Source organism: Hypanus sabinus, chromosome 5, assembly GCF_030144855.1.
Source record: "Hypanus sabinus isolate sHypSab1 chromosome 5, sHypSab1.hap1, whole genome shotgun sequence".
NCBI classification, from domain to species: domain Eukaryota; kingdom Metazoa; phylum Chordata; class Chondrichthyes; order Myliobatiformes; family Dasyatidae; genus Hypanus; species Hypanus sabinus.
The window spans coordinates 104,113,099-104,140,885 of NC_082710.1; the positions used below are offsets into that span (position 1 = coordinate 104,113,099).

Genomic DNA, 27,787 nt, shown 5'->3' on the forward strand with positions numbered 1-27,787 from the left:
GACAATCCACATTTGGAGCATAAACATTAACCAAAGCAACCTTTTTATTACAAAGTAAACCCGTAATTAACAAAAATCTGCCATTCGGATCCGAAAAAATATCATGTTGAACAAATGAAATAGAGGAGTCAATAAAAATTGAAACTCCTTTTACTTTAGCATTCGAATTTGCATGATACTGTTGACCCCGCCAAAATCTAAAAAAACGAAATTTGTCCTCCCTCCTCACATGAGTTTCTTGTACAAAAATGATATGAGCATTAAGTCTTTGGAATACTTTGAAAATCTTCTTTCGTTTAATTGGATGATTTAAACCATTAGTATTCCAAGACACAAAATTAATGGTCTGAGCCATAATTCTATAATCAACCCTTTGGTATAGAAAGGGTTAACCAACTTAAAAACTCATGCACCTGGAAGAGGAACAAAAGTAGTGAGAAGACCCGGAAGTGACGACAACACAGACATATTTGAAGTTCAAAAACAGCCCGAATAAAAAAACTAACACAAACTGGTACAAAAAAAATAGAATTAGAAAACAGACCATCCCCCCACCCCCCGAGAAAAAGAGAAAAAGCCAAAATATGACTTAAAAAGAGAAAAAGTAAGACTAATCCTACCCCCATGTCAGCTGAAGAACACTCCATATAAAAAGGATATATATAAAAGAATCACCCCGACTTTAAAAATAAAATCGCTATAATAAAAACCATATTTCTAAGTATAGTTAGTTGGAAAAAGAATAAAAATATAATCACTAAAAACAATTATAACTCGGGCTCTGGCCCAGACAAAACAAAAAATATTTAAGCTAAGATAAGCGATGCCTTGTCTGGAAGAAACACGAAAAATATAAACATAATGCCATCTTAAGCAAAACCAAAAATCTTTTCCAAAAAACCACCATCTTAATCAAGGAAAAATTTACCTTCAAAGAATTAAAAATATACCTTCGAAGGAACAAAGTTAATAGACAAATATGTAGTTAAATGATTAAAGTGTATAAGGCAAAACAATTAACATGACGCAAACACACTTTAACTTGAGTATAAAGTGTAGGATGAACCTACACCAATAACCAGATTATAATTCTGGTTTAAGAGATCGAGAACCATCTTATACGATCAGAATCATTCATTTATTAAAGACTGGTGTCTGTAGCAGTAGGGAAGTTCTCCTCCAGATATTTTCTCACTTCTGAAGTTGAAAGGAAAACTTGTCGTGGAGCATTCGACGGAGAAATTCGAAGCTTCGTAGGGTATAGAAGCGCAGGTTTCAGATTTTTCTCATAACATTCAGCCATCAACGGTTTAAAAAGAAGCCTTCTTTTTAAAAGATCTGAACTAAAATCTTCGATCAGGCGGAAGGGAAAATCTTTGATTTTAATCATTCCTAGTCGACGAGCTGCTCTTATAACTTGTTCTTTGTCATGTACATAATGGAACCGGACAATTATCACCGAAGGTTTGTCTGTAACACTCGGTGATCGACGCCGAATTCTATGTGCCCGATCCAATAAAGGGGGGTTATTCGGGAAAATTGTCGGAAACGCTTCTTTTAAAAGTTGAGCAAAATATTTTGAAGGGTCATCTTTTTCTATGCCGTCTGGAAGACCAAGTATACGTACGTTCTGTCTTCTGGAGTGATTCTCAAAATCGTCACTCTTGGCTTTAAGGGCTTCCATCAGCTTAATGGTCGAAATTAAATCCTGTTGCAGTTTTCCAATAGTCAAATCTCGCTTCCGAGCTTCTTCTTGCAGAGACGCAATAAGAGTTTGTTGCTGTTTAATTACTAAATCCGTCTTAACCATGTACTCTTGAAAAGCCTTTATATCTTCTTTAAAAAATTGTTGTAGTTCAGCAAATTTTTGATTCAAAACCTCCATAAACATGTTAATGGTGTTTGTTGTGTCGGAGCCTGCTTTTTTCCGTTACCATTCGGATTACGTCCGGGATCCCGTCCCTTAGACCTGAGAGACATTTCTGTTTGCATATCATCAAAAGTTCACAACAAACGCTTGGCAGTAAATCCAAAAAAAAAGAATAAAGAAACTTTCGGTATAGGTAAAAATACGCTGAATAAGGGTGATCAAAGGTTAAAAAAAGTAGAAGTTATGGAGCGAATCCAAAACGGTACTCACTCCATGAGCGTCTCCAGCTGACTCCATCCTTCTTCCTCTTGATGAGTTGTCTCACATATTTCATCAGCCACGGTTTCCTTTTCCTGTCATTTTTCCCTTGCCTCCGTGGGACAAACCTATCCTGAACCCAGCTCAAATGGTCCCTAAACTTCTCCCACATTACTTCTGTGCTTTCCCCTTTGAACATCTGTTTCCAATTTACTCTCGCAAGTTCCTGCCTTATCCCTTCAAAGTTAGCCCTTCCCCAGTTAAGCACTTTACCATTTCGTCTGATTTTATCCCTTTTCTTTTTTTTTGTAATTTATTTTTTTATTGAAGTTCATCAAACAAACATTTCCATAAGATGTATTTCAGACATTGTACATATATATCACAAAATCTCCACAAAGTATTTATCTAGGGTATTCACTTATAGAAAAGAGTGGAAAGAAAAAACAAGCAAAAGGAAAGAACTATGTACAAGTAGGGAGTGATCTATTTTTTACAACAGATTGATTGATTTGTGAGAATAAAATCAGTCCTATGAGGCATTATGTAGTTAAATCATTTTTCCCAGTATGAATCAAATTGTTCCAGCTTATGATTAACAAATGCTGTTATCTTCTCCATTTTGTAAATGTCCATTGTAATTTCCATCCATGTATTTAAAGTTGGGCTCTCCTGTGATAACCATTTTTGATTTTATCCCTTTTCGTAGCTATGCTGAAGCTAAGGGAGTTGTGGTCACTCTCACCAAAATGCTCTCCCACCAAGAGGTCTGTCACCTGACCAGGTTCATTACCCAGAACTAGATCCAGTGTAGCCCCTTCTCTCATCGGCTGGTCCACATCCTGCGTCAGGAATCCTTCTTGAACACACCTGACAAATTCTATCCCCTTGCACTCAGGAGGTGCCAGTCAATATGAGGGAAGTTGAAGTCACCCATAACTACTACCCTGTATTTCCTGCACCATCCTAAAATCTGCCTGCTTATCTGCTCTTCGGTGTCCCGAGGGCTATCTGGGGGCCTGTAGACTACTCCCAGCACAGTGATTGATCTTTTCCTATTTCTGACTTCCACCCAGACTGACTCCGTGGACACTCCTTCTGCAGCGTCCTCCCTTTCTATAGCAGTGATACTACCCTTGACCAGCAATACCACTCCCCCTCTTTTCTACTTCCCATCCTATTACTTTTAAAACACCTGAACCCCGGGACCTGCATCATCCAATCCTGCCGTTCCTCCAACCAAGTTTCAGTGACGGCCACAACATTGTAGTTCCACGTACTATTCCGTGCTCTAAGTTCATTCCCCTTGTTCCTCATACTCCTAGCATTGAAATAGACACATCTCAACCCCTTTAACTGGCTACAATTATGTTCTGTCCCCCCCATCCTTCCTCATCAACTCCGAACTCTTAGCATCATGCCCTTGTCTTTCTACCTTAATCCCTGCCCTCACATTCTGATCCCCACCCCCCCCTGCCAATCTAGCTTAAAACCTCCCCAACAGCTCTATCAAACCTGCCCGCCAGGATATTGGTCCCCCTGGTATTCAAGTGCAACCCGTCCTTTTTGTACAGGTCACACCTGCCCAATGATCCCAATGATCCAGAAATCTGAATCCCTGCCGCCTGCTCCAATCCCTCAGCCACGCATTTATCCTCCACCTCACTCTATTCCTATTCTCACTGTCATGTGGCACAGGCAGTAATCCTGAGATTACTACCTTTGAGGTCCTGCTTCTCAACTTCCATCCTAACTCCCTGTAGTCTTCTTTCTGGACCTCTTCCCTTTCCCCACCTATGTCATTGATACCAATATGTACCACGGCTTCTGGCTGTTTTCCCTCCCACCGCAGGATATCTTGGACGTGATCAGAAACATCCCGGACCCTGTCACCTGGGAGGCAAACTACCGTCCATGTTTTTTTCCTGTGTCCACAGAATTGCCTGTCTGACCCCCTAACTATCAAGTCCCCTCTCACTACTGCCTTCCTCTTCCTTTCCCTACCCTTCTAAGCCACAGGGCCAGACTCTGTGCCAGAGGCACGGCCACTGTTGCTTCCCCCAGGTAGTCTGTCCCCCCCAACAGTACTCCAACAGGAGTACATATTGTCAAGGAGTACAGCCACAGGGGTACTCTCTAGTACCTGACTCTTCCCTTTCCCTCTCCTTTCCCTTTCCTCTGTCCCCTGTGGCCCTGGTGTGACCACCTGCCTATAACTCCTCTCTATCACCTCCTCACTCTCCCTGACCTGATGAAGGTCATCGAGCTGCATCTCCAGTTCCCTAACACGGTCCTTTAGGAGTTGCATCTTGATGCACCGGGTGCAGATGTGGCCATCCAGGACACCGGGAGACTCCAGGACCTCCCACATCTGACACCGACCACAGAAAACTGGCCTCACACACATACTACCTCCTTTTGCAATCAACAACTGCCTCACCTCGTCCCGTTACCGCCAAAGCCCGTGGAGCAAAAGCCCTTTCACTCTGCTGCCTCTCACTCCGCTGCCCACTCCCAATGCTCACTCACCATCCTGACTTGAAAGCATATCACTGTTTCTTCATTTTCACTGGGTCAAAGTCATGGAATTCCCTCCCTAACAGCACTGTGAGTGTACCCACACCTCAGGGACTGCAGCAGTTCAAGAAGGCAGCTCATCACCATCTTCCCATTTATAGAGCTTGAATTGAATTGACTTTATTCCTTACATCCTTCATATATATGAGGAGTAAAACTCTTTGTTACGTCTCTGTCTAAGTGTGCAGTGTGCAATTTATAGTAATTTATAATAAATAGTATGTACAACAGGATACTCAATATAACATAGAAATACAGTTGTATCAGCATGAATTAATCAGTCTGCTGGCATGGTGGAAGAAGCTGTCCCGGAGCCTGTCGGTCCTGGCTTTTATGCTGCGGCACTGTTTCCCGGATGATAGTAGCTGAAAGAGTTTGTGGTTGGCCCCAATGATCCTTTGGGCCCTTTTTACACACCTGTCTTTGTAAGTGTCCTGAATAGTGGGAAGTTCACATCTACAGATGCACTGGGCTGTCCACACCACTCTCTGCAGAGTCCTGTGATTGATGGAAGTACAGTTCCCATACCAGGCAGTGATGCAGCGAGTCAGGATGCTCTCAATCATGCCCCTTTCAAAAGTTCTTAGGATTCGGGGGCCCACACCAAACTTCTTTGAGAAAAGAGCGGGATTGGGATTGAACAGGTAGCAGAACATACAGCTGATGTGTGCTTGGGAGGTAAAATGGCCTCCTTCTGTGCTGCAACTAATCTCTGATTCTCTTATTCAGTGCATTAAGTTTATCGAGGTGCAGTGTCTTGGCAGTTCAGTAGAATGATGAGCTGGTCCTCTTCTCCTGACCTGTTTTTTGTCTATTTGCAGCAACTCCATTTCCAAACAGCTTCAAGTGCTTCACTTGCAACAACGCTTTGGACAATTACGAGTGTAACCGTTGGGCTGAAGATAAATGGTGCCCTCATTGTGAGTACCCTGTAGGCAAACGGATGTAGCTACTTAATCAACCAGCCTTTTATGCCAAATTTACAGTTTATGGTGTGATTGATAGACCAAAGGCTTCTTTGTAAACAGACAAAAGGGTTGACTGCTTTACTTTTGTTTTACTTTGAACAATTGAAAAAGTTGTAAAGGTCCAGTCAGTATGTCTGGATGTTTTAATTTTAGACAGCGTTTAAGATATAAATCAACAGGTAAAGAAGGGCTCTGTCATTTATTCCTATTTTATTTCTGTCAGTGTTTAAAGACTATCTGTGAAAAATGTTTCCCCGATATTTCCACAGCAGGGAAATCCTACAGCACATTACAGCTGGAAATCCCAACAACACACACAAAATGCTGGAGGAACTCAGCAGGCCAGGCAGCAGCTAGAGAAAAGGGAAGAGTCGACGTTTTGGGCCAAGAACCTTCATCAGGATCGTAGAAAAAAAGATAGGGAGTCAGAGTAAGAAGCTGGGAGGAGCAGAGGGAGGGGATGGGTGACACTCGGAGGGTGTAGTAAAGAGCAGGGAGGTTGATCAGTGGAAGAGATCCAGGGCTGGAGAAGGGGGAATCTGATAGGAAAGGACAGAAGGCCATGGAAGGGAAGAGAGGGGGAGCAGCACCAGAGGGAGGCGATGGGCAGGTAAGGAGATTAGGTGAGAGAGGAAATGTGAATGGGGAATGGTGCAGGAGAGGGTGGGTGGGCCATTCTGAAAGTTCGAGAAATCGATGGTTACACCATCAAGTTGGAGGCTACCCAGACGAAATGTGAGTGTTGCCTCATCGCGACATCAGTGTAAAAAATAAGGTATCCCGGTCGTTCACAGAAAGATGATTAAACAAAATTTGACACCGAATCACAGAAGGTGCTGATAGGCATTGAAGCAAAACAAAACTACAGGTGTTGGACATTCAAAATGAAAACAGAGAATGCTGAAAACACTCAGTAGTTAATGCAGCGTAAGTGGGGAAAGAAAAGAAGTTAAGTACAGAGGCAGCTACAATAACATTTAAAAGACACAGCAAAATGCTGGAGGAGCTCAGCAGGTCAGGGAGCATCTATGGAAAAAGATGTATACAGATAGGAAGGATTTTTTTAAAATTTGAATTGAATTGACTTTATTACTTACATCCTTCATATACATGAGGAGTAAAAATCTTTATGTTACCTCTCCGTCTAAGTGTGCAATGTGAAATTTGTAGTAGTTTATAATAGATAGTATGTACAACTTGATAGTCAGTATAACATAGAAATAGAGCTGTGTCAGTATGAGTTAATCAGTCTGATGGCCTGGTGGAAGAAGCTGTCCTGTTGGTCCTGGCTTTTATGCTGAGGTACCATTTCCCAGATGGTAGCAGCTGGAATAGATTGTGGTTGGGATGGCTTGGGTCCACAATGATCCTATGGGCCCTTTTTACACACCTGTCTTTGTAAGTGTCCTGAATACTGTCTGCACCACTCTCTGCAGATTCCTGTGACCAAGGGAGGTACAGTTCCCATACCAGGCAGTGATGCAGCCAGTCAGGATGCTCTCAATTGTGCCCCTGTAGAAAGTTCTGAGGATTTGGGGACCCATACCAAACTTCTTCAGCTGTCTGAAGTGAAAGAGGTGCTGTTGTGCCTTCTTCACCACACAGCTGGTGTGTACAGACCAAGTGAAATCCTCAATGATGTTTAACCAACTTAGGGGGGACTTGAGCCAAACATGGGTAAAGAATCAGAAATAGGTTTATTATCACTGGCATGTGTCGTGGAATTTGTTAACTTAACAGCAACAGTTCAATCCAATACATGATAATATAGAAGGAAATAAATAAATCACTTTAAGAATATATACATGTATTAAATAGATTAAAATAATGCAAAAACAGAATAATATACTGTATGTTAAAAAAGGAGGTACTTTTCAGGGGTTCAATGTCCATTTAGGAATTGTATGGCAGAGGGGAAGAAGCTGTTCCTGAATTGCTGAGTGTGTGCCTTCAGGCTCCTGTATCTCCCAGTGAGAAGAGGGCTTGCCCTGGGTGGTAGGGGGTCCTTAATAATGAATGCCGCCTTTCTGAGTCACGCTCCTAGAAGATATCTTGGATACTATGGAGGCTTGTACCCAAGATAGAGCTGACTAATTTTACAACTTTCTGTAGATTCTTTCAGTCTTGAGCAGTAACTCCCACCCCCATATCAGACAGTGATGCAGCCTGTCAGAATGCTCTCCACAGTACATCTATAGAAATTTTTGAGCGTTTTAGATGATAAACCAAATCCCTGCAATCAAAAAAACTAATTAAGTATGGCCGCTGTATTATCTTCTTTATAACTGCATCGATATGTTGGGATCAGGTTAGATCCTCAGAGACCTTGCCACACAAGAACTTGAAACTGCTCACTCCCTCCACTCACTCACTCACTCCCTGCTCACTCACTCCTTCTGTGAGGATTGGAATGTGTTCCTTTGCCTTACCCTTCCTGAAGTTCACAGTCAGCTCTTTCATCTTACTGACATTGAGTGCAAGGTTGTTACTGCGACACCACTCAACCAGCTGGCATACTTCGCTCCTGTACACCCTCTCATCTCCATCTGAGATTCTGCCAACAATGGTTGTATTGTCAGCAAATTTATAGATGGTATTTGAGCTATACCTAGCCACACAGTCACGGGTATAGAGAGAGTAGAGCAGTGGGCTAAGCACACACCCCTGAGATAAACCAGTTTTGATTGTCAGTGAGGAGGAGACATTATCACCAATCCGCACAGATTGTGGTCTCCCGGTTAGGAAGTTGATGATACAATTGTAGAGAGAGGTACAGAAGCTCAGATTCTGTAACATATCAATCAGGATTGTGGGAATGATGGTGTTATGTGCTGAGCTATAGTCCATGAACAGCATCCTGACATAACTACAATCTTGCACTCAGTGTGAGTAAGACAAAAGAACTGATTGTGGACTTCAGGAAGGGTAGGACGAGTGAACACAAACCAATCCTCATGGAGGGATCAGAAGTTTAGGAATTTCAAACAATTTCAAGCTCCTGGGTGTCGAGATTTTTGAGGATCCAACCTGGTCCCAACATAACGATGCAGCTTTAGAGGATGCAAGACAGTGACTATACTTCATTGGGAGTTTGAAGAGATTTGATTTGTCACCTAAAACAGTCAAAAACTTCTATAGATGTACCGTGCAGAGCATTCTGACAGGCTGGTATGGGGGTGTGTGGTCTACTGCACAGGGCCGAAAAAAGCTGCTGAAAGTTGTAAAATTAGTCATCTCCATCTTGGGTACTAGCCTCTGTAGTATCCAAGACATCTTCAAGAAGCGGTGACTCAGAAAAGCAAAGTCCATTATTAAGGACCCCCATCACCCAAGACATGCCCTCTTCTCACTGTTACCATCGGTAAGTTGATACAGAAGCCTGAAGGCATACACTCACCGATTCTGTTTTTGCATTACTTTTAATCTATTTAATATGTGAATAGATATATATATATATATATATATATATATATAGAGAGAGAGAGAGAGAGAGAGAGAGAGAGAGAGAGAGAGCAATTTATTTTCTATATTATCATATATTGCATTGTACTGCTGCTGCTAAGTGAACAAATTTCACGATCTATTGAGAATAAGAAACCTGATTTTGATGTGCACATTGGGTTCCTTGCACAGTCCAAAGACATACTGGTTAGTAGGTTAATTGGTCATTGTAGGCTGTCCTGTGATTAGGCTAGGGTTCAATCAGTGGCTTGCTGGGTGGCCCAGCTCGATGGGCTGGAGTGATGCTGTATCTCTCAATCTTCAGGAACACTTATTACCCCTCAAACATCAGGTTCTTGAACCAACTTCACTCAATGTCATGTGCCCCATCTGTTATAGTTATTATTTAATAGATTTATTGAGTATGCCCACAAGAAAATGAATCTCAGGGTTGTATATGGTGACATATGTACTTTGACAATGTTTACTTTGAAGACTGAACTTTGAATAAATAAACGTACCCGTGTTAGGGGAGCTGACATTAGGGAAGCCCTGAGGCAGTTACATTGAATTTACACCAGCGGCAGAGACCATTCACCGTATATGGTATAAAGAGGTAAACAGCAGGGAAGCAAGCCCTTCAGCCCATCGAGTCTGTGCTGTTCATCAACCCCCATTTACAGTGATCCAACACTAATCTCATTCTATCCTCGCCACTTTTTCTTCAACTCCTCTTGGATACTGATGCTCATTACAAACTACAAAGTCCAATTAACCCACATGCCTTCAGGGTGTGGAAGGAAACTGAAGCGCTCAGAGTAAAACAGTTCCAGAGGGGGTGTGCAAACTCCACATGGACAGCACCGGTGGTTAGGATCAAACATGGTCTTGGGTGCTGTGAGCAACAGATCCTCTAACAGCACTTTTGATATGTCAGCTTTAGATCATACGATATAGGAGCAGAATTGTGGTATTCCAATATTTTCTGTCATTCATTCTTTGTGGATGTCTGTGACAGAGTAAGAATTTCAGGTTGTATACTGTATACATTATCTGATATTAAATCAACCTTTGAATTAGGCCATTTGGCCCATTGAGTCTGCTCCACCGTTCCATCTTGAGCGAGTCATTTCTCTCTCAGCCTCACAGGTTAAGCAATGTTGGCCTGTGTTTACCAGAGATTGGAAGAATGTGATGTGATCACATTGTGAAAGGGACCAACTGTAGAAAATCCTGGCTGGACTGCCTTTGACAAAGGTGCATAATCACATAATAAATTTGGGAGAGGAATCAGCCATGCATGGCTGAGAAAAGGAGAAACTTCTTAATGCAAAGGGTAGGAAATCAATTGCACAGAGAGCAGTGGGTGTTTAGCCATTGGGTGTATTCAAGCTGAGCTCTATTTTTCAAGCACAACAGGAGATCCAAGAACACAGGAGCTGGGTGGGAAAGTAGACAAGGGAGAGGACTTATTTAGGAGGTTACATGACAAACTCCTGCTTCTAAATGTGTGGTTTTTACTTCCTTCCAAATTTATCCAACACATCCAACACAGGAAGACATTTGATAAGGTACCCCATGCAAGTCTTATTGTATTGAGAAAGTAAGGAGGCATGGGATCCAAGGGGACCTTGCTTTGTGGATCCAGAATTGGCTTGTCCACAGAAGGCAAAGAGTGGTTGTAGACAGGGGGTCTGCTTGGGGGTCAGTCACCAGTGGTGTGCCTCAGGGATCTGTTCTGGGACCCCTCCTCTTTGTGATTTTTATAAATAAACTGGATGAGGAGGTGGAAGGATGGGTTAGTAAATTTGCTTATGACACATATGTTGGGGTGTTGTGGATAATGTGGAGGACTGTCAGAGGTTGCAGTGGGAAATCGATAGGATGCAAAACTGGGCTGAGAAGTGGCAGATAGAGTTCAACCTAGATAAGTGTGAGGTGGTTCATTTTGGTAGGTCAAATGTGATGGCAAAATATAATAATGGTAAGACTCTTGGCAATGTGGAGGATCAGAGGGATCTTGGGGTCCATGTCTATAGGACACTCAAAGCTGCTGTGCAGGTTAACTCTGTGGTTAAGAAGGCATACAGTGCATTGGCCTTCATCAACCGTGGGATTAAGTTCAAGAGCCTAGAGGTAATGTTACAGCTATATAGGACCCTGGTCAGACCCTACTTGGAGTACTCTACCCAGTTCTGGTCACCTCACTCCAGGAAGGATGTGGAAACCATAGAAAGGGTGCAGAGGATTTTACAAGGATGTTTCCTGGATTGAGGAGCATGTCTTATGAGAAAACGTTGAGTGAACTTGGCCTTTTCTCTTTGGAGTGATAGAGAATGAGAGGTGACCTGATAGTGGTGTATAAGATGATGAAAGGCATTGATCGTGTGGATAGTCAGAGGCTTTTTACCAGAGCCAAAATGGCTAACATGAAAGGGCACAGCTTTAAGGTTCTTGGAAGTAGGTACAGAGGAGAAGTCGGGAGTAAGTCTTTTACGCAGGGAGTGGTGAGTGTGTGGAATGGGCTGCTGGTGACAGTGGTGGAGGTGGATATGAAAGAGTCTTTTAAGAGACTCTTGGATAGGTACATGGAGCTCAGAAAAATACAGGGCTATGGGTAACCCTAGGTAATTTCTAAAGTAATTACATGTTCAGTACAGCTTTGTGGGCCGAAAGGCCTGTATTGTGCTGTAGGTTTTCTATGTTTCTATTCTTGTTCCTTCCAAATTTATCCAACACATTCTTGTTCCTAACAGGAGAACATTTGCAGATGCTGGAAATCCAAAGCAACACACACAAAATGCTGGAGGAGCTCATCAGGTCAGGCGGCATCTATGAGAAAGAGTAGACAGTTAATGTTTCAGGCCGAGACCCATCCTCAGGACTGAGAAGGAATGGGGAAGATACTAAATATATCTGGCAGAAGGAAGGACATCTTCTTGTTTTGGTTGAGTTTACTCTTCAACCCAGATGTATACGGATGAGAACCCTTTACCAGCAGCATATGAATGAGTTTTTCAGAAAAATAATTCTCTTTTGCTGTATGTTGTAATGTGAACAAAGTTACTGGAGAGAGGCAGCTGATAGATATAAAGTAGTATTTATTCAACAAACTGAGACTCTATCTGAAGGAAGAGGCCCTTATATATTCTAAAGATCAAAGGATAGTTCTAAATTTACACTGTATCTACAATGCTTCCTTTGAATTATATTTAATTTCCACACCTCCTTCTTCGCACCCAAACTCCAGGCAACCAAAATGAATGTTAATCATTGCCTGGTTTTTCAATTAACTACTGTTCACAGCTCTCAGAAACTATTGTCCAGGGCTGCATTTTACATTTAATCAACAGTCCATGTTCAGGTCTAAAGATTGGCTGCTGAGGTTAGTTGCTGAAGTTAATATTTTGCTAAGTAACCTAACACCAGAATACTCACTAACACTCTAGATGACTGTATTACAATGTACAAGTAAATCAAGCCAGGCCAGAAGCCCCTGGGTAAATGTCACAACACCTCAGAAACTTGTTAGTTGCATGTAAAATTGCTTCTGACTTGAAATAAATATCCTGCCATCATATTTGACCTACCAAAATGAACCACCTCACACTTATCTGTGTTGAACTCCATCTGCCACTTCTCAGCCCAGCTTTGCGTCCTATCAATGTCCCGCTGTAACCACTGTCAGCCTTCCACACTATCCACAACACCTCCAACTTTTGTGTCATCAGCAAATTTACTAACCCATCCCTCCACTTCCTCATCCAGGTGGTCATTTATAAAAATCACGAAGAGAAGGGGTCCCAGAACACATCCCTGAGGCACACCACTGGTCACCAGCCTCCATGCAGAATATGACCTGTCTACAACCACACTTTGCCTTCTGTGGGCAAGCCAGTTCCGGATCCACAAAGCAATGTCCCCTTGGATCCCATGCCTCCTTACTTTCTCAATAAGTCTTGCATGGGGTACCTTATCAGATGTCTTGCTGAAATCCATATACACTACATCTTCTGCTCTACCTTCATCAATGTGTTTAGTCACATTCTCAAAAAATTCAATCAGGCTCGTAAGGCATGACCTGCTTTTCACAAAGCCATGCTGACTATTCCTAATCATATTATGCCTCTCCAAATGTTCATAAATCCTGCCTCCCAGGATCTTCTCCATCGACTTCCCAACCACTGAAGTAAGACTCACTGGCCTGTAATTTCCTGGGCTTACTCCCTTTCTTGAATAAAGGAACAACACCTGCACCCTCCAATCCTCTGGAACCCCTCCTGTCCCCATTGATGATGCAAAGATCATCGCCAGAGGCTCAGCAATCTGCTCCCTCGCCTCCCACAGTAGCCTGGAATACATCTCGTCCAGTCCCGTAGACTTATCCAACTTGATGCTTGTTTGAAACTCCTTATTATGTTCTATAATACTGGTGAGCATCTTTAAACATGCAGTACACATTCTGCTAATGTTACATCTACAGAAACTATTACAAATCATCTACTCAGAAACAAAATGTCAAAGCAAAAACTGTCACATCTTTATAGAAAAGATGGATCAATACTCAGAAGAGAAGATGGATTTGGGTGCAATTTTATACCAAGCCTGCAAAAGCAAATGTTAATATAAGAAACTTACCATGAAGTAGATAGCAGTCTACACTAATGTCTTATCCCGACTACAGGGTACAAGCCACTGTTATTAAACAGTGTCACCACATACACCCCTGAGAATCATTTTACTGTGGGCATACTCAGCAAATCTATAGAATACTAACTATAACAGGATCAATGGAAGATCAACCAGAGTGCAGAAGACTACAAACTGTGCAAAGGCAAATTGAAATAATTAGCAATAAAGAACAAGAACATGAAATACCACGATAAGAGTCCTTATATTGAGATCTTTGTTTGTGGGGAAAATATCTCACTGGCAGTGGTGGGATTTGAACCCACGCCTCCGAAGAGACTGGAGCCTAAATCCAGCGCCTTAGACCGCTCGGCCACACTACCAACTGTAGAAAAGGGGCAATGCTGTCACATCAAGTTCCTCCTTTGGAATTAATCATCATGTTTTAAAACTCTTAATTGTCAAGAGATAGCAGGTTTGTTTTTTTAATAGACTTTATGGAGAAAAATGCATAAACTATTATAATGAAAGAGTGAAGGTATGTGACTTAGTAACACTGTAGCATCCTTAGTCAGGTACTAGATTATTAATTGCCTTTCCACTTGAGTGTAAAGCTCCCCTTTACTTCAAAGTTCATTATCAAAGTATGTATACATTATACAACATCAAGATTAATTTCCTTACAGGCAGCCACAAAATAGAGAAGCTCAAAGGATACTATCTAAATCCGAAAGGAAGTTACAGTGTCACCGTTGCATAATTAGTGCACAGATATACAAATATTAGAAGTGAAGTAAGAAAGAATAAAAAATAATTACCATAAAAATAAGATGTACAAGATTTACAAGTCAAAGATTACAAGGTCACTTTCCCGGCTATAGGTTGACTCATTGTAGAGCCTGATGGCTGAGGGTAAGTGTTTGAGTGATTTTTGTGTTTAGGACATATACATTTAGCAACTGACATTGGCTACCAGTCTTCACATCTGAATATGTATTGTGGATTTAATTTGGAGTGCAGCTCTGAACAATGGGATCCTAAAGTCAATGAATCCCAGTCCAGACAATGCTGATTAAAATTCATTTGGATGTCTGTGGTGTGGGTGTGAATCAGGAGGTGTAAAGGTTGGATGCAGTTTCAAAGAAAGCATTGTCCATATATTGTAAAAATGGAATTGTTCTTTGATGTTTGTCACATAAGATATTGAGCCCCTTGTTGGGCCAGCAGACCTTTAGACCAAAAGCATCTCCATATGATGTCTGCTGACCCTTGTGTTGTCAAATAAAGGATCTGCTTTGTATCTATCAGAATTTTTTTCCAGTGACGTCACTCACGCAACAACATTTGGTGTCAGGAGTGGGATAACTTCGTGCAGCCCATCGTGTGACCACTGATCTTAACAGGCTAAGTGGATGAATATTTTTAATAATTAGCACTTACACTTGGATCTGTTCAGGTCGGTGGTACACAGGAACACGAGGTGTCACGATCACGGAGAGCTGAACTGGTAGATACAAAAATAGTGTGTGTGCGTGCATGTATGTTTATGCAAGTGAGGAAACCTTGCGAGTGAATTTGGTGAGATGGAACCACCAGTTGCAAAGGGTTGTTACTGACTGTTCAGAATGCCAGAGTGGGGCGTGTATACTCGTTTGGGGAGCTGCATTTTAGTGTATACATTTTGCGACTGTGATGCAAAGGAATACAACAGGCACCGTGAGTTCAGGTGCTCAAAAGTGGCAGATTGCGGAGTACATACTCTGCGGTTTTAACTATGTCCTCTTTAACTGCTACCCGTCTTTTATATTTTGCGTAGTGTGGGAATTAGTGTGGAGATGTTTCAGGGAGAGGTTTTACCCAGATATATCTGTCCGGGTGGCACCTATTGAGATCAAGCAATGTCAGGTTGAGAACCCTGATGATCCGAGGCAGCCCTTGACCTGATTACGACCATTCATAAACCTTCACCCCCTGGGAGAAACAGAGCATTTTGTCTGAGTTGCCCTCACTTAAAGTTGCATGTGGCAATTCAGAATTCTGGCGCAATCTCGAGGACATGGTTGGAATTCACTAGATGCACCCTAAAAATATACAGATGTTGGTAAAAGTGAAATGCCTGAGGAATATGTGGGACAGGTTGGCCCTGGGGGTGTGGGATGGTACCTGGGCAACTACTGGGAATGCCAGCAAGAAGAAAGATATTGCTTTTTTAAAGGGGAAGTAAGGCAGCGGCTGGGGGGAGGTGAGAGCAACTGGGGAACCATAATGACAGTGAATCAAAAAACTGATGAGACAGCCATGGATTATGCAGAACGTAAATATCGAGTGTACGAGGAGAATTCGGGGTTGGATAATCCAAGGAGAGATGACCAAGTCTTCCTGAAAATACTGAAGGAAGGCCTGCGCTCAGCCCACCAGGAAGTTTTAGATAGACCGAAGAAAGTGCAAGAGAAATCATAAAGTGGCTATAGTGGATGTAGTTGCTGTGATGTCTCAGAGAGTTTGTTTTGCTTGCCGGTGACCTGGGCATGAAGCAAAGAATTGTTGGAATAGATGTGGGAGGATAAAGGAGTTGATATGCTGCAGGTGTGGCCATTTGGGACATGTTTGGGGGCACTGACCAAAGAAGAGGAAAGTAAAACAGGTGAACATCATGTCAGGCACGCAATCTTTCACCCCATTGGTGCCCAGTCTGAACAATCAGACCATAGAGCTAGTAAAGATGGCTCCTAGGTCAGAAAAGGATGCGGCAGCGGGCCCCACTGCCAGCGCTGGTGACCCGCGGATGTACAGGACAGCAACGTTAGGGGATGACAATGCAATATGTTAGTGGACACAGGGACATTGGTATCGATAACAGACCTACTCTTGCCAACAAATGGACAGGCCATTTATATTTGGGGTTTTGGAGGGAAAACAGTGAAAGCAGAAAGAAGCGAGTTGCAAATACTCGAAATCGGGGGTGTGCAGCTTCCGGTGTATTTCTGAGTCTGTCCAAATAATGAGGGCACGATCCTTGGAATAGACATCCTAAGGGAAGAGGGGCCGTTATAGATCTGGGAAAGGGAAAAATAATATGGACAAGTCAGGGGCAGCGAACATGTACAACCAATGGAATACACAACCTGGCTAGCAGCTGCCCCGATCATTAGAGACGGGAGCCAGCAGTTCCCAGCAGAGTGGGGCAGACACAAGCAGGATTGTGGCCAAGTAAAGATAAACTCAGTTAAGATAGACGAAGGTCTGTATAAATCCCATAAGCAGTCCCCTATAAAAACTGACACACTGACCGCTGTTCAGGGTAAAGTGAAGGAACAAAACACCCGGGGACACTCAGAGAGACTGTGGCAATTACTAACTCGGCTATAAAGAAGCCCAATGGATCATAACCATTAACAACAGGCTAAACCGCCCTTTAGGCCATACAGGGATTGCATCCCACAGTGGTGCCCTGCAACAATCCTGAATGGACTGTATCCAAAAAATACAATTTTTTCAGTCCTGGATATCGCTATTGGATTTGGGGTGGCTCCGCTGAGCACCCGAGTGCCATGACTGACTTGCCTTCACCTTGGGTGGGCAGCAATATACTCCCGCCAGATTCCCCCAGCGATTCCACAATAGTCCGGACATTTTTCATGTCGACATACGTACAACATGCAGATGATCTACTAATCGCTTCAGACACTGAAGCAGGTAATTTAGGGGTGATAATTTAGAGATGTTGCTAGTTGAGCTGGCTCTAATTAAAGTAAAAGCTCACCAGAAGGGGGAGAGTATGGAGCAGGAAGGTAATGAGTAGGCAGACATTACTGCAAAGAAGGCAGCAGAGGAACAAGAGGCAATTGAAATTGCAAGTGTGCAGGCAGAAACGACAGAAGCCTGTTTAGTAAAATTATGAAGAGGTGGAGGCAGAAGAGGAGAGATGGAGGAGAAGGGGAACAAAAGAGGATGCAGATGGCAGCTGGACCCACAGGGAGTCGCGGTGGCATCACTGTGTATTAGGCAGATATTACTGAAGTTATATCGTGGGGTGATGCATCAGGGAAGGCAGAGCATGATCATGACCCTCTAGCAGCACTGGCGGTGGCCAGGGATGGGCGAGATGTTGAGCAATTCTGCCGCCTTTGTAAAAATTTGTGCCCAGCATAACCCTGGTGAGGGCAGAAAGCTACAGCTGACAAACCAGCCGCGGGTGGGGGGGGGGGGGGGTGGGGTTCCTGGGAAAACATCCAGATAGGCTTCATGGGACTCCTGCCAAAACACAAGGCAGAAAGCCGCTGTGTAGTAACAATGGATCACTTCACTCAGTGGGTAGAGGGTTTCCCAGCAAGGGACTTCCTAGTTCAGGAATTCCGCCCACGGTAGAGAACCCCAGTCCAGGCGGATTCGGATCAGGGCTCACATTTCACAGGGAAAGTGATGAAGGAAATGTCAACCGTTGGGAATTCGATAACAGTTCCAAGCACCCTACCACCCTCAGAGTTCAGGAATGGTGAAAGGATGAACTAAATAATCAAGAATGCCTTAGACAAAGCTATAGCTGAGACGGGAAAGACATGGGTTGATGTATTACAAGAATCCTGATGAGATTGCGCGCAACCCCGAACTGCACACTGTGTTTCAATCCCTACGTATTATTGATGGGGCGAGCAATGCGACTCCCCTATGGGGTTAATTATGGATTGCGGGAAGCCTGAGGCTTACAGGGATAGAATGACACAATGGGTGAAAGGGCTTTGCAACCGTGTAATCAGAAAACCTAAGAGAGGAACACTAGCCAGCCACATTAGACCTGACCACAGTTGATGGAAGATCCACAGCGAACACGAAGGCAGAAGACACTGAGGCTACATCCATACTAGATCGGATAATTTTGAAAATGCTGGTTTCATGTAAAAACGATAGGAGTCCACACTATGCGTCTTTGAAAATATCTCTATCCACATTGAAACGGAGATTTCGGCGAACCTCCTCCTACTGCGCATGCGCAGGACACATCGACCAAAAACAAGCGACATGTTTGGTGTCGAATCTTGCTGTGAGAGTGCGCGTTAGTGTAGTTACAGACTAGAAAAACTTAAAAGGACGGACAGCTGTTGGCTCTCGCGCAGGAGAACTTAAAACTAAAAAAAACAAATACTGGAGCAACCAACAGGGAGTTCATGGACAGATTGACTCGGCTGATGACGAACATTGAAAAACTGACAAACTCTGTTGCATTAATAAAGCCCCTTGTTAAATGTGTAAAACATTTCTGCATCAGTGTTATCTTGTATTTCCATACAATGTTACATTAGGCTGTAACACAGCTATTGTCAAAGAAGTACTTGCATATATAGGTAAACCAGCTTCATACAAGCAAGGACAGAAAACAGGGCAAAGTGAGTATACTTATTTATTCAGTAAGTTATGGGTCAAAGTATTTGGTGAGTACATTTCTAACTCTTCTGGCTTCAGTCTCGTTACCGTCTGTTCTGAAATTGTTAGGTTGCGTTCAAGAAAACAATGAAATAGCGCGCTGCCGACTGACAGTGTTTTCAGATTTCTCTGGTTACCTCGTCCACACTGATCTGCCCGAGCAGCGTTTTCAAAAATACCCACCCTGGAAAGCGTTTCTGAAAAGCTCCGGTTTCGGGGGATGAAAACGCCGTTTCAGTGTGGACAGAGGGTAAAAACGAAAAGAAAAAGCTTCGGTTACGGATTTATCCGGCGTAGTGTGGACGTAGCCTGAGAGTGTGACAGAAACCTGTGAATAGCATGTTAAAGTGTAACGGTAACGGTACTCTGTAATGAAGGCGGGTTACTGAAGATAGATGATCAGTTGAACAGCAGAGACTGGAAAAGGTATTGGGGAAAATAGATGGGGAGGGATTTAATTTAAACCAGAGACAGTAAGGTCCACAACTTTGGTGGCATTTCAGACTGGAGAAAGATTGCACACCGCATCTGAAGGCACTCCCCCACCCCCAGTCTGAATGAGACATGAATATTAATGAGCTGTTCCCCGTTCAGCAGTTGGGCCTGTGATTGACTGGACAGTTCAGAAGGGTGTCCCACTGGGGAGAAGTCCTTGCAGTCATTCAAATGGAGACCACCTCAACCCCTCCTGTACATTGATGAGAAGGCCCATGAGCCTGATGTGCTTACCTTGCTGGTGCCCCTGGAAAGAGAGTTTTAGCGACCAGGGAATGAAGGGGTGAAGGCGAGGAATCTGATTAAGCAGTCGGCCAGCAGGGGATGGGCCAGCAGGTGTACAAATGAAGCTGAGTTTCGAAAGACTTGTTCAAATTTCTGGAACAATCTCTCTGCTCAGCATTTTGTCGGCAGCAGTTAGGGATGATAGGGTAGATGGAGATGCACATAAAATAATTGGGGGAGGGGAATGGCGAGGCAGGGCATTTTGCTGCCCTATTTGAGTAGATCCTCCTTTAGGTTGGCCTTTCCTGGTAAAAATTTATTTTTGTCCTGGAGGGCCAAGAGGAGGCACTGTTAGAGTGATTTTTGGGTCTAGGACGGGGGTCGGCAACCTGCGGCTCCCGAGCCATTTGTGGCTCTTTCACCTCTGTGCTGCGGCTCCCTGTGGCTTTGGGAAATAATTGGTCAGTATTTAATTAAAATGTATTTTATGTTAGTTTGTTAGCTTTTGAAATGTAATTCTAAATTTGAAGATTATGGTGATCTTGTACAATGTAAGTGTGGCGACACATTTTCTGACACATCCGAAACGGCTCTCAATTAGCCAGCATTCCGGCTAAGGGAGATTGCCTACGGGGGTTTGTGAGTATGTGTCTTTTGCAGCATCTGCGTCCATGGGGGCTGGGTTGAGGGAGGCTTAAAAGCAAGGCTGTTTAGTTCGAATAAAGTTATTCGACTGCAGTTTACTGACTGCCTGAACACACCGCTGCAACGTGTTTTTATCGCTATTAATATACATCACCACTGCCAATACCTGACACCCGCCAGTGCGCGATTTCTTTAATTTTTCGATCCAAGGTAAGCCAACTATGGAGAATTCTAAAAAAAGAAAAGTGACTGAAGAAAACAGAACGTTTAATGATACGTGGACAGATTCATTTGCTTTCACTGTTGACGAGACTGGTTTACCGGTATGCTTAATATGCAATGAGAAACTAGCAAACAACAAAAAGTCAAATGTCGCAAGGCATTTCCAGAGTAAACACGCAGCCTTTGCTCAAAAATATCCGGATGGAGATGAGAGAAAAAAAGCCGTTTCGGAACTGATGCGGAAGGTTGATCTGAGCAAAAATCATTTCCAGAAATGGATGAAGTCAGGAAAATCAACGACATACGCCAGTTATATTGCCGCTCAGGAAATAGTCAGGCACGGGAAGCAGTTTACAGATGGTGAATATATAAAAGAATCTTTCATTAAGATTTCAGAACATCTATTCACGGACTTTAAAAACAAGAGTGAAATTGTGCAGAAAATCAGGGATATGCCCCTCTCTGCAAAGACTGTCAAAGACAGAACCATAAAAATGGCAGAAGACATCACAAGACAGCAAATTAAAGACATCAATTCAGCTGTGGCCTACTCGATTGCCTGTGACGAGTCTAAAGACAAAGGCGATATTGAACAAATAGCGTTGTTCTGCCGGTATGTAAACTCTGCCGGGCCACAGGAAGAACTGATTGAGTTGATACCTCTAAAAGACCAAACACGGGGGGAGGACATCTGTGAGGCTGTCTTGAATTGTTTAAGAGCCAAAGGAATAAAGACCACCCATCTGGTGTCAGTAGCTACTGATGGGGCTCCGAATATGACGGGAACGCACAAGGGATTTGTGGCTTTACTGCAGAAGTCGCTGGACAGAAAGCTGCTGACTTTTCACTGCATCTTGCACCAAGAGGCACTGTGCGCTCAAACATTTCCTCTGGAATGCACAGAAGTAATGGATGTTGTCATTCAGATTGTCAATAAAATAATGGCAAAAAGTTTAAATCACCGTCAATTCCGTTTGTTACTGGACGAGATGGAAAGCGCATATTCTGATCTCCTGCTGCACAACAAAGTCCGGTGGCTGTCCAAAGGGGAGGTGCTGAAACGCTTTGTCGCGTGTCTGGAAGAAGTGAAAACTTTCCTGGGCAGCAAAGGGCTCAACTTTCCTGAGCTGGAACAGCCAGAGTGGCTGGAAAAGCTACACTTCATGGTAGACATGACAGCGCACCTGAACACGCTGAACACAGCTCTTCAGGGGAAAGGACGCACAGCCCTGCACATGTTGGAGGATGTCTTGGCATTCGAGCGCAAGTTGACAGTGCTTGCCAGAGATTTACAGAAAGGCACTTTGTCTCACTTCCCCAATTTGAGAGAGTTCAAACAAGGTCACGACATGATAATTTCGGAGTATTTACATTCTGCAATCATCGCAATGCAAACATCGTTTGGGAAACGCTTCTGTGAGTTCAGAGAGGAAAAAAACACATTATCCTTCCCGGTCACTCCCTTAAGCATCGATCCTTCCCTACTGAATACGACTGCATTGGCAGGTGTGAGTCAACCTGATCTTGAGATGGAACTGGCCGACATAGCCGACAAAGACATATGGGTGTCCAAGTTTAGACGCTTGACAGCAGACCTTGAAGATGTTGCCCGTCAGAAGGCCGTTCTTGCTCAGAATCACAAATGGAGTGATATTGAAAACCTTCCAAATCCGGACCAACTTGTGTTTGAAACATGGAATGCTATGCCCGACATTTATGTAAACATGAAAAAGTATGCGCTTGGAGTCCTGTCGATCTTTGGATCCACATATGTATGTGAGCAGGTGTTCTCCAACATGAACTTTATTAAAAACAAACATCGCGCACGCCTCACAGATGACAGCTTGCGATCCTGTGTAAAGATGAAGGTGACGTCATACAGCCCTGATGTGCAGACGCTGTGCGCTGAGGTCCAGGAGCAGAAATCCCATTAACCAAGTATGATAAATATTTTAATTGCCTATTATTTTATGTATATTCATATTTTTTCATTGTTCAGTGAAATAGTCCTTTTATTTTTCAGGCTGACAGCTGGCTGATGTTATTTTTGGTTTGCTGCTGGCGGAAAATTTAAGTTCGGCGTTTTTCATAAATACAAGAAGGACTCAAATAGACATTGAGTATTTTACTTAAAAGTAACTTTCAACCCAACGTCTTTTTTTCGGAGTTCAAAATGTTTTTGTTGCATGCAGAAATGTAATTTCGTTTTCTCTGCAGGAGTTCATCAATTTCATAAATGCAACACATTATAGTTTGTTTATACATAGCATAAAGGCAAAAAAAACGTTGTATGCAGTGTTATTTCATTTTAAATGTCAAACGGATTTTGCGGCTCCCAGTGTTTTCTTTTCTGTGGGAAACGGGTCCAAGTGGCTCTTTCAGTGGTAAAGGTTGCTGACCCCTGGTCTAGGACATACATGTTTAGCAATTGACTTTGGCTACCAGTTTTAACATCTGAATATGTATTGTGGATTGAACTTGGAATGCAGCTCTGAACAATGGGTTCCTAAAAACGGTGAATCTCAGACCAGACAACACTGATTAAAATTAATTTGGATGCCTGTGGTGGGGATGTGAATGGGGAGGTGTGAAGGTCGTATGCAGTTTCAAAGGAAGCATCATTGTCCATACCCTCTAAATATGGAATTGTCCCTTGATGTTTGGCACATAAAATATGGAGCCCCATGGTGGGGCAGCGAGATCTTTTGACTGAAAACGTCTCCACGTAATGCCTGTTGTACCTTGTTTTGTGGAATAACGAAGCTGCTTTGTATCTACCAGTAATTTTTTCCAGAGACTTCATTCACACAACAACAGTAAGAATGGCCTCTTATAGCGCCTCTTGCAGAAGAATCAGACAGGTTTATTATCACTGACACATGTCATGGAATTTGTTGACTTAGCAGAGCAGTTCAATGCAACACATAATATAGAAGAAAAAAGTAATTATAAATAAATAAGTAATTCAATTACAGTATATATATATTGAATAGATTAAAAATCATGCAAGAACAGAAGTAATATATATTTAAAAAGTGAGGGAGTGTTCACAGGTTCAACGTCCATTTAGGAATCGGATGGCAGAGGGGAAAAAGCTGTTCCTGAATCACTGACTGTGTGCCTTCAGCCTTCTGTATCTCCTACCTGTTTAACAGTGAGAAAAGGGCATGCCCTGGGTGCTAGAGATCCTTAATAATGGACGCTGCCTTTCTGAGATACCTCTCCCTGAAGATGTCCTGGGTACTTTGCAGGCTAGTACCCATGATGGAGCTGACTAAATGTACAAACCACTGCAGCTTCTTTCAGTCCTGTGCAGTAGCCCCTCCATACCAGACAGTGATGCAGCCTGTCAGAATGCTCTCCACCTTACATTTATATACGTTTTTGGGTGTTTTGTCAATATACCAAATCTCTTCAAACTCCTAATGAAGCATAGCCACTGCCTTGACCTCTCTAGGGCTGCATCGATATGTTGGGACCAGGTTAGGTCCACAGAGATCTTGACACCCATGAACTTGAAACTGTTCACTCTCTCCACTTCTGATCCTTCTATGAGGATTGGTATGTACTCCTTCGTCTTACCCTTCATGAAGTCCATAATCAGCTCATTCTTCTTACTGACGTTGAATGCCAGGTTGTTGCTGTGAGACCACTCCAACAGTTGGCATATATCACTCCTGTAGGCCCTTTGATCTCCATCGTGAGATTCTACCAACAATGGTTGTCTCATCAGCAAATTTATAGATGGTATTTGAGCTATACCTAGCCACACAGTCATGGGTATAGGGAGAGTAGAGCAGTTGGCCAAGCACACACCCCTGAGGTGCACCAGTGCTGATCGTCAGGGAGGAGGAGATATTATCACCAATCCACACAGACTGTGGTTTTCTGGTTAGGAAGTCGAGGATCCAATTGCAGAGGGAGGTAAGGAGGCCCAGGTTCTGCAACTTTTCAATCAGGGTTGTGGGAATGATGGTATTAAATGCTGAGCTGTAGTGGATGAACAGCATCCTGGCCTAGGGGTTTGTGTTGTCCAGAAGGTCTAAAGCTGCATGAAGAACCATTGAGATTGCGTCTGCCGTTGACCTATTGAGGCAATAGGCACATTGCTGTGGGTCCAGGTCCTTGTGGCAAGTGGGAACTTCCGCCCATAGCAGTGAGAGTTTGAAAATGTCCTTGAATACTTCCACCAGTTGTTTGGCACAGGTTTTCAGAGCCTTACTGGTAGCACAGTGTGGCGACTCACTTTCTGCGCAGGCGAACCGGCTCACAAATAGCCAGCGCGCGGGGAAAGACTTTGGTAATGCACCTCTGACGTCATTTCTGCCCGGAGAGGGTGGACGCTAGGGATTAAATGCCAGCGCCGTGAAGTTTGAATAAACTAGTCTCAAAATGACTTACCGACTGCGTGTCGTCTCTAGCTCTGTATGTAGTACATCGCTACATTGGTGACCCCGACGGTCCAAACGGGATTTGGACCAAAGATGACTGACCCTTCAGCTGTTCACACAGTTTCGCTAAAACTGCCGACTTTCTGGACGCTGCGACCATGCGTGTGGTTTAGCCAAGCAGAAGCCCAGTTCCAGATTCGGCAAGTATCTTCTGATTCCATACGTTACTACCATGTGGTGAGCGCCCTTGACCAGGAGACAGCTGCCCAGGTTGCAGATTTCATACAGTCGCCCCCGGAAGAAGGCAAATATGAAGCATTCAAAGTGCTGCTCATTGGGACCTTTGGCCTCTCACGGCGTGCGCGGGGTGCCCGCCTGCTTCACCTGGACGGTTTGGGAGACAGGCTGTCGTCAGCATTGATGAACGAGATGCTGGCCCTGGCTGAAGGACACAAGCCCTGCCTCATGTTCGAGCAAGCGTTCCTAGAGCAACTGCCCGAGGACATACATCTGCTGGTGGCCGACGCAGATTTCAGCGACCCCCGGAAAGTGGCAGCCCAGGCAGACGTACTGTGGAAAGCCAAGAGGGAGAGCGTGGCGTCCGTTGGTCAGATTACCAGGCCACGTGCCCAACAGCAGACCAGACCAGGCCCGGCAGGGAGGCACACACAACACAGAGGCAGGAGTGAGGAGGCCAGTGAACAGTGGTGTTTCTACCACCAGCGGTGGGGCACAAAAGCCCGCCGTTGTTGCCCGCCCTGCAAGGGCCAGCAGCCGCTAATGACTATGGCGGCTGGCCACCAGGACAGCCTCTCGTATGTCTGGGACAAACAGTTGGGATGCCGCTTCTTGGTCGACACCGGAGCAGAAATCAGCATCTTGCTCCCGACTGGGTATGACACCCGCAACAGGAAGTCAGGCCCACCCTGAGGGCCGCAAACGGCAGCATGATACGGACCTACAGCACCCGCACAGTGCAGCTGCAGTTCGGCGCCAGCCGGTTCACGTGGGACTTCACACTGGCTGCGGTGGCCCAACGACTCCTGGGGGCGGACTTCTTGCGAGCTCACAGCCTGCCGGTTGACATGCAAGGGAAAAGACTGGTACATGCTGAGACTTTCCAGACGTTCTCCCTGGGTGAAGCCAAGTTGCCGGCCCCACACCTGGACTCCGTCACGCTGTCGGACAACGAATTCACCAGAATCCTGGTAGACTTTCCATCGATTCTGGCACCGCAGTCCACGGCAACCATGCCCAGACACGGGGTTCAGCTCCACATCCCGACCCAGGGACCACCCCTCCACACCCGCGCACGAAGGCTCCCCCTGGAAAAGCTCCGCCTGGCGAAGGAGAAGTTCAAGAGGATGGAGGAATTGGGGATCGTACGGAGGTCCGGCAGCCCATGGGCCTCCCCCCTGCACATGATGCCCAAAGCAGCCGGGGGTTGGAGACCATGCGGCGACTACTGCAGACTGAATGAGGCTACCACTCCAGACCGCTACCCTGTGCTGCACATACAGGACTTTGCAGCAAACCTGCACGGGGCAAGAATCTTTTCCAAAGTAGACCTCGTCCGGGGATACCATCAAATCCTGGTGCACCCTGAAGACATCCCCAAAACAGCACTCATCACCCCATTCAGCCTGTTCGAGTTGCTCCAAATGCCGTTCGGCCTGAAGAATGCCGCACAGACGTTCCAGTGGCTAATGGATGCGATGGGATGCGACCTGGACTTTGTGTTCCTCTATATGGATGACATCCTCATAGCCAGCAGTAATCGCCAGGAGCATCTGTCCCACCTCCGCCAGCTCTACTCCCGCCTGAGTGATTTCGGCCTCACGATCAACTGGGCCAAATGCCAGTTCGGTCTTGATACCAATGACTTCCTGGGCCACAGGATTACCAAAGACGGGGCAACACCTCTGCCCGTCAAGGTAGACGCGATCTGCTACTTTGACCAGCCTAACACGGTCAAAGGCCTGCAGGAGTTCGCTGGTATGATGAACTTCTACCACCGTTTCCTCCCCTCAGCAGCCCGTATCATGCGCCCTTTGTACACCCTGATGTCAGGTAAAGGCAAGGACATTACTTGGGACGAGGAGGCCGCGGCCGCTTTTGTTAAAGCCAAGGAAGCCTTGGCAGATGCCGCGATGCTGGTGCACCCCAGAACGGATGTTCCGACCACCCTCACGAAGGATGCATCTGACACAGCAGTCGGTGGGGTGCTGGAGCAACTCATCGAGGGGCGATGGCGTTCTTCAGCAAGCACCTACGACCACCCGAACTCAAGTACAGTGCTTTTGACCGGGAGCTGTTGGCACTGTATCTGGCAATCCGGCATTTCATGTACTTCTTAGAAGGCAGGCCGTTTAGCGCATTCACGGATCACAAACCGTTGACCTTCACATTCATGAAGGTGTCCGATCCCTGGTCGGCTCGCCAGCAGCGACATCTGTCCTACATCTCCGAGTACAAGACGACATCCAGCATGTCTCGGGAAAGGACAACGTCGTGGCTAACGCACTCTCCAGACCAACTGTCCAGGCCCTGTCCCTGTGGGTGGACTATGCTGCACTGGCGGAGGCGCAGCAGGCAGACGACGAGATCTCAGCTACAGGACCGCAGTCTCAGGTTTGCAGCTGTAG

General features: G+C 44.6%; 1 protein-coding gene and 1 non-coding gene across 8 annotated transcripts in view; one reads left to right on the forward strand and one right to left on the reverse strand.

Annotated features, from left to right (window-relative positions):
* lypd6b (LY6/PLAUR domain containing 6B) overlaps positions 1-27,787 on the forward strand; it is a 259,391-nt gene that overhangs the window by 215,610 nt on the left and 15,994 nt on the right. For all 7 annotated transcript variants that reach the window (XM_059970281.1, XM_059970280.1, XM_059970279.1 and 4 more), the window contains one exon: positions 5,527-5,625. In XM_059970281.1, the coding sequence (XP_059826264.1) occupies positions 5,527-5,625 (99 nt within the window). The remainder of the gene's footprint in view (positions 1-5,526; positions 5,626-27,787) is intronic.
* trnal-uag (transfer RNA leucine (anticodon UAG)) lies at positions 14,045-14,126 on the reverse strand. The gene has a single exon. It is a non-coding gene; the product is annotated as a tRNA-Leu (tRNA).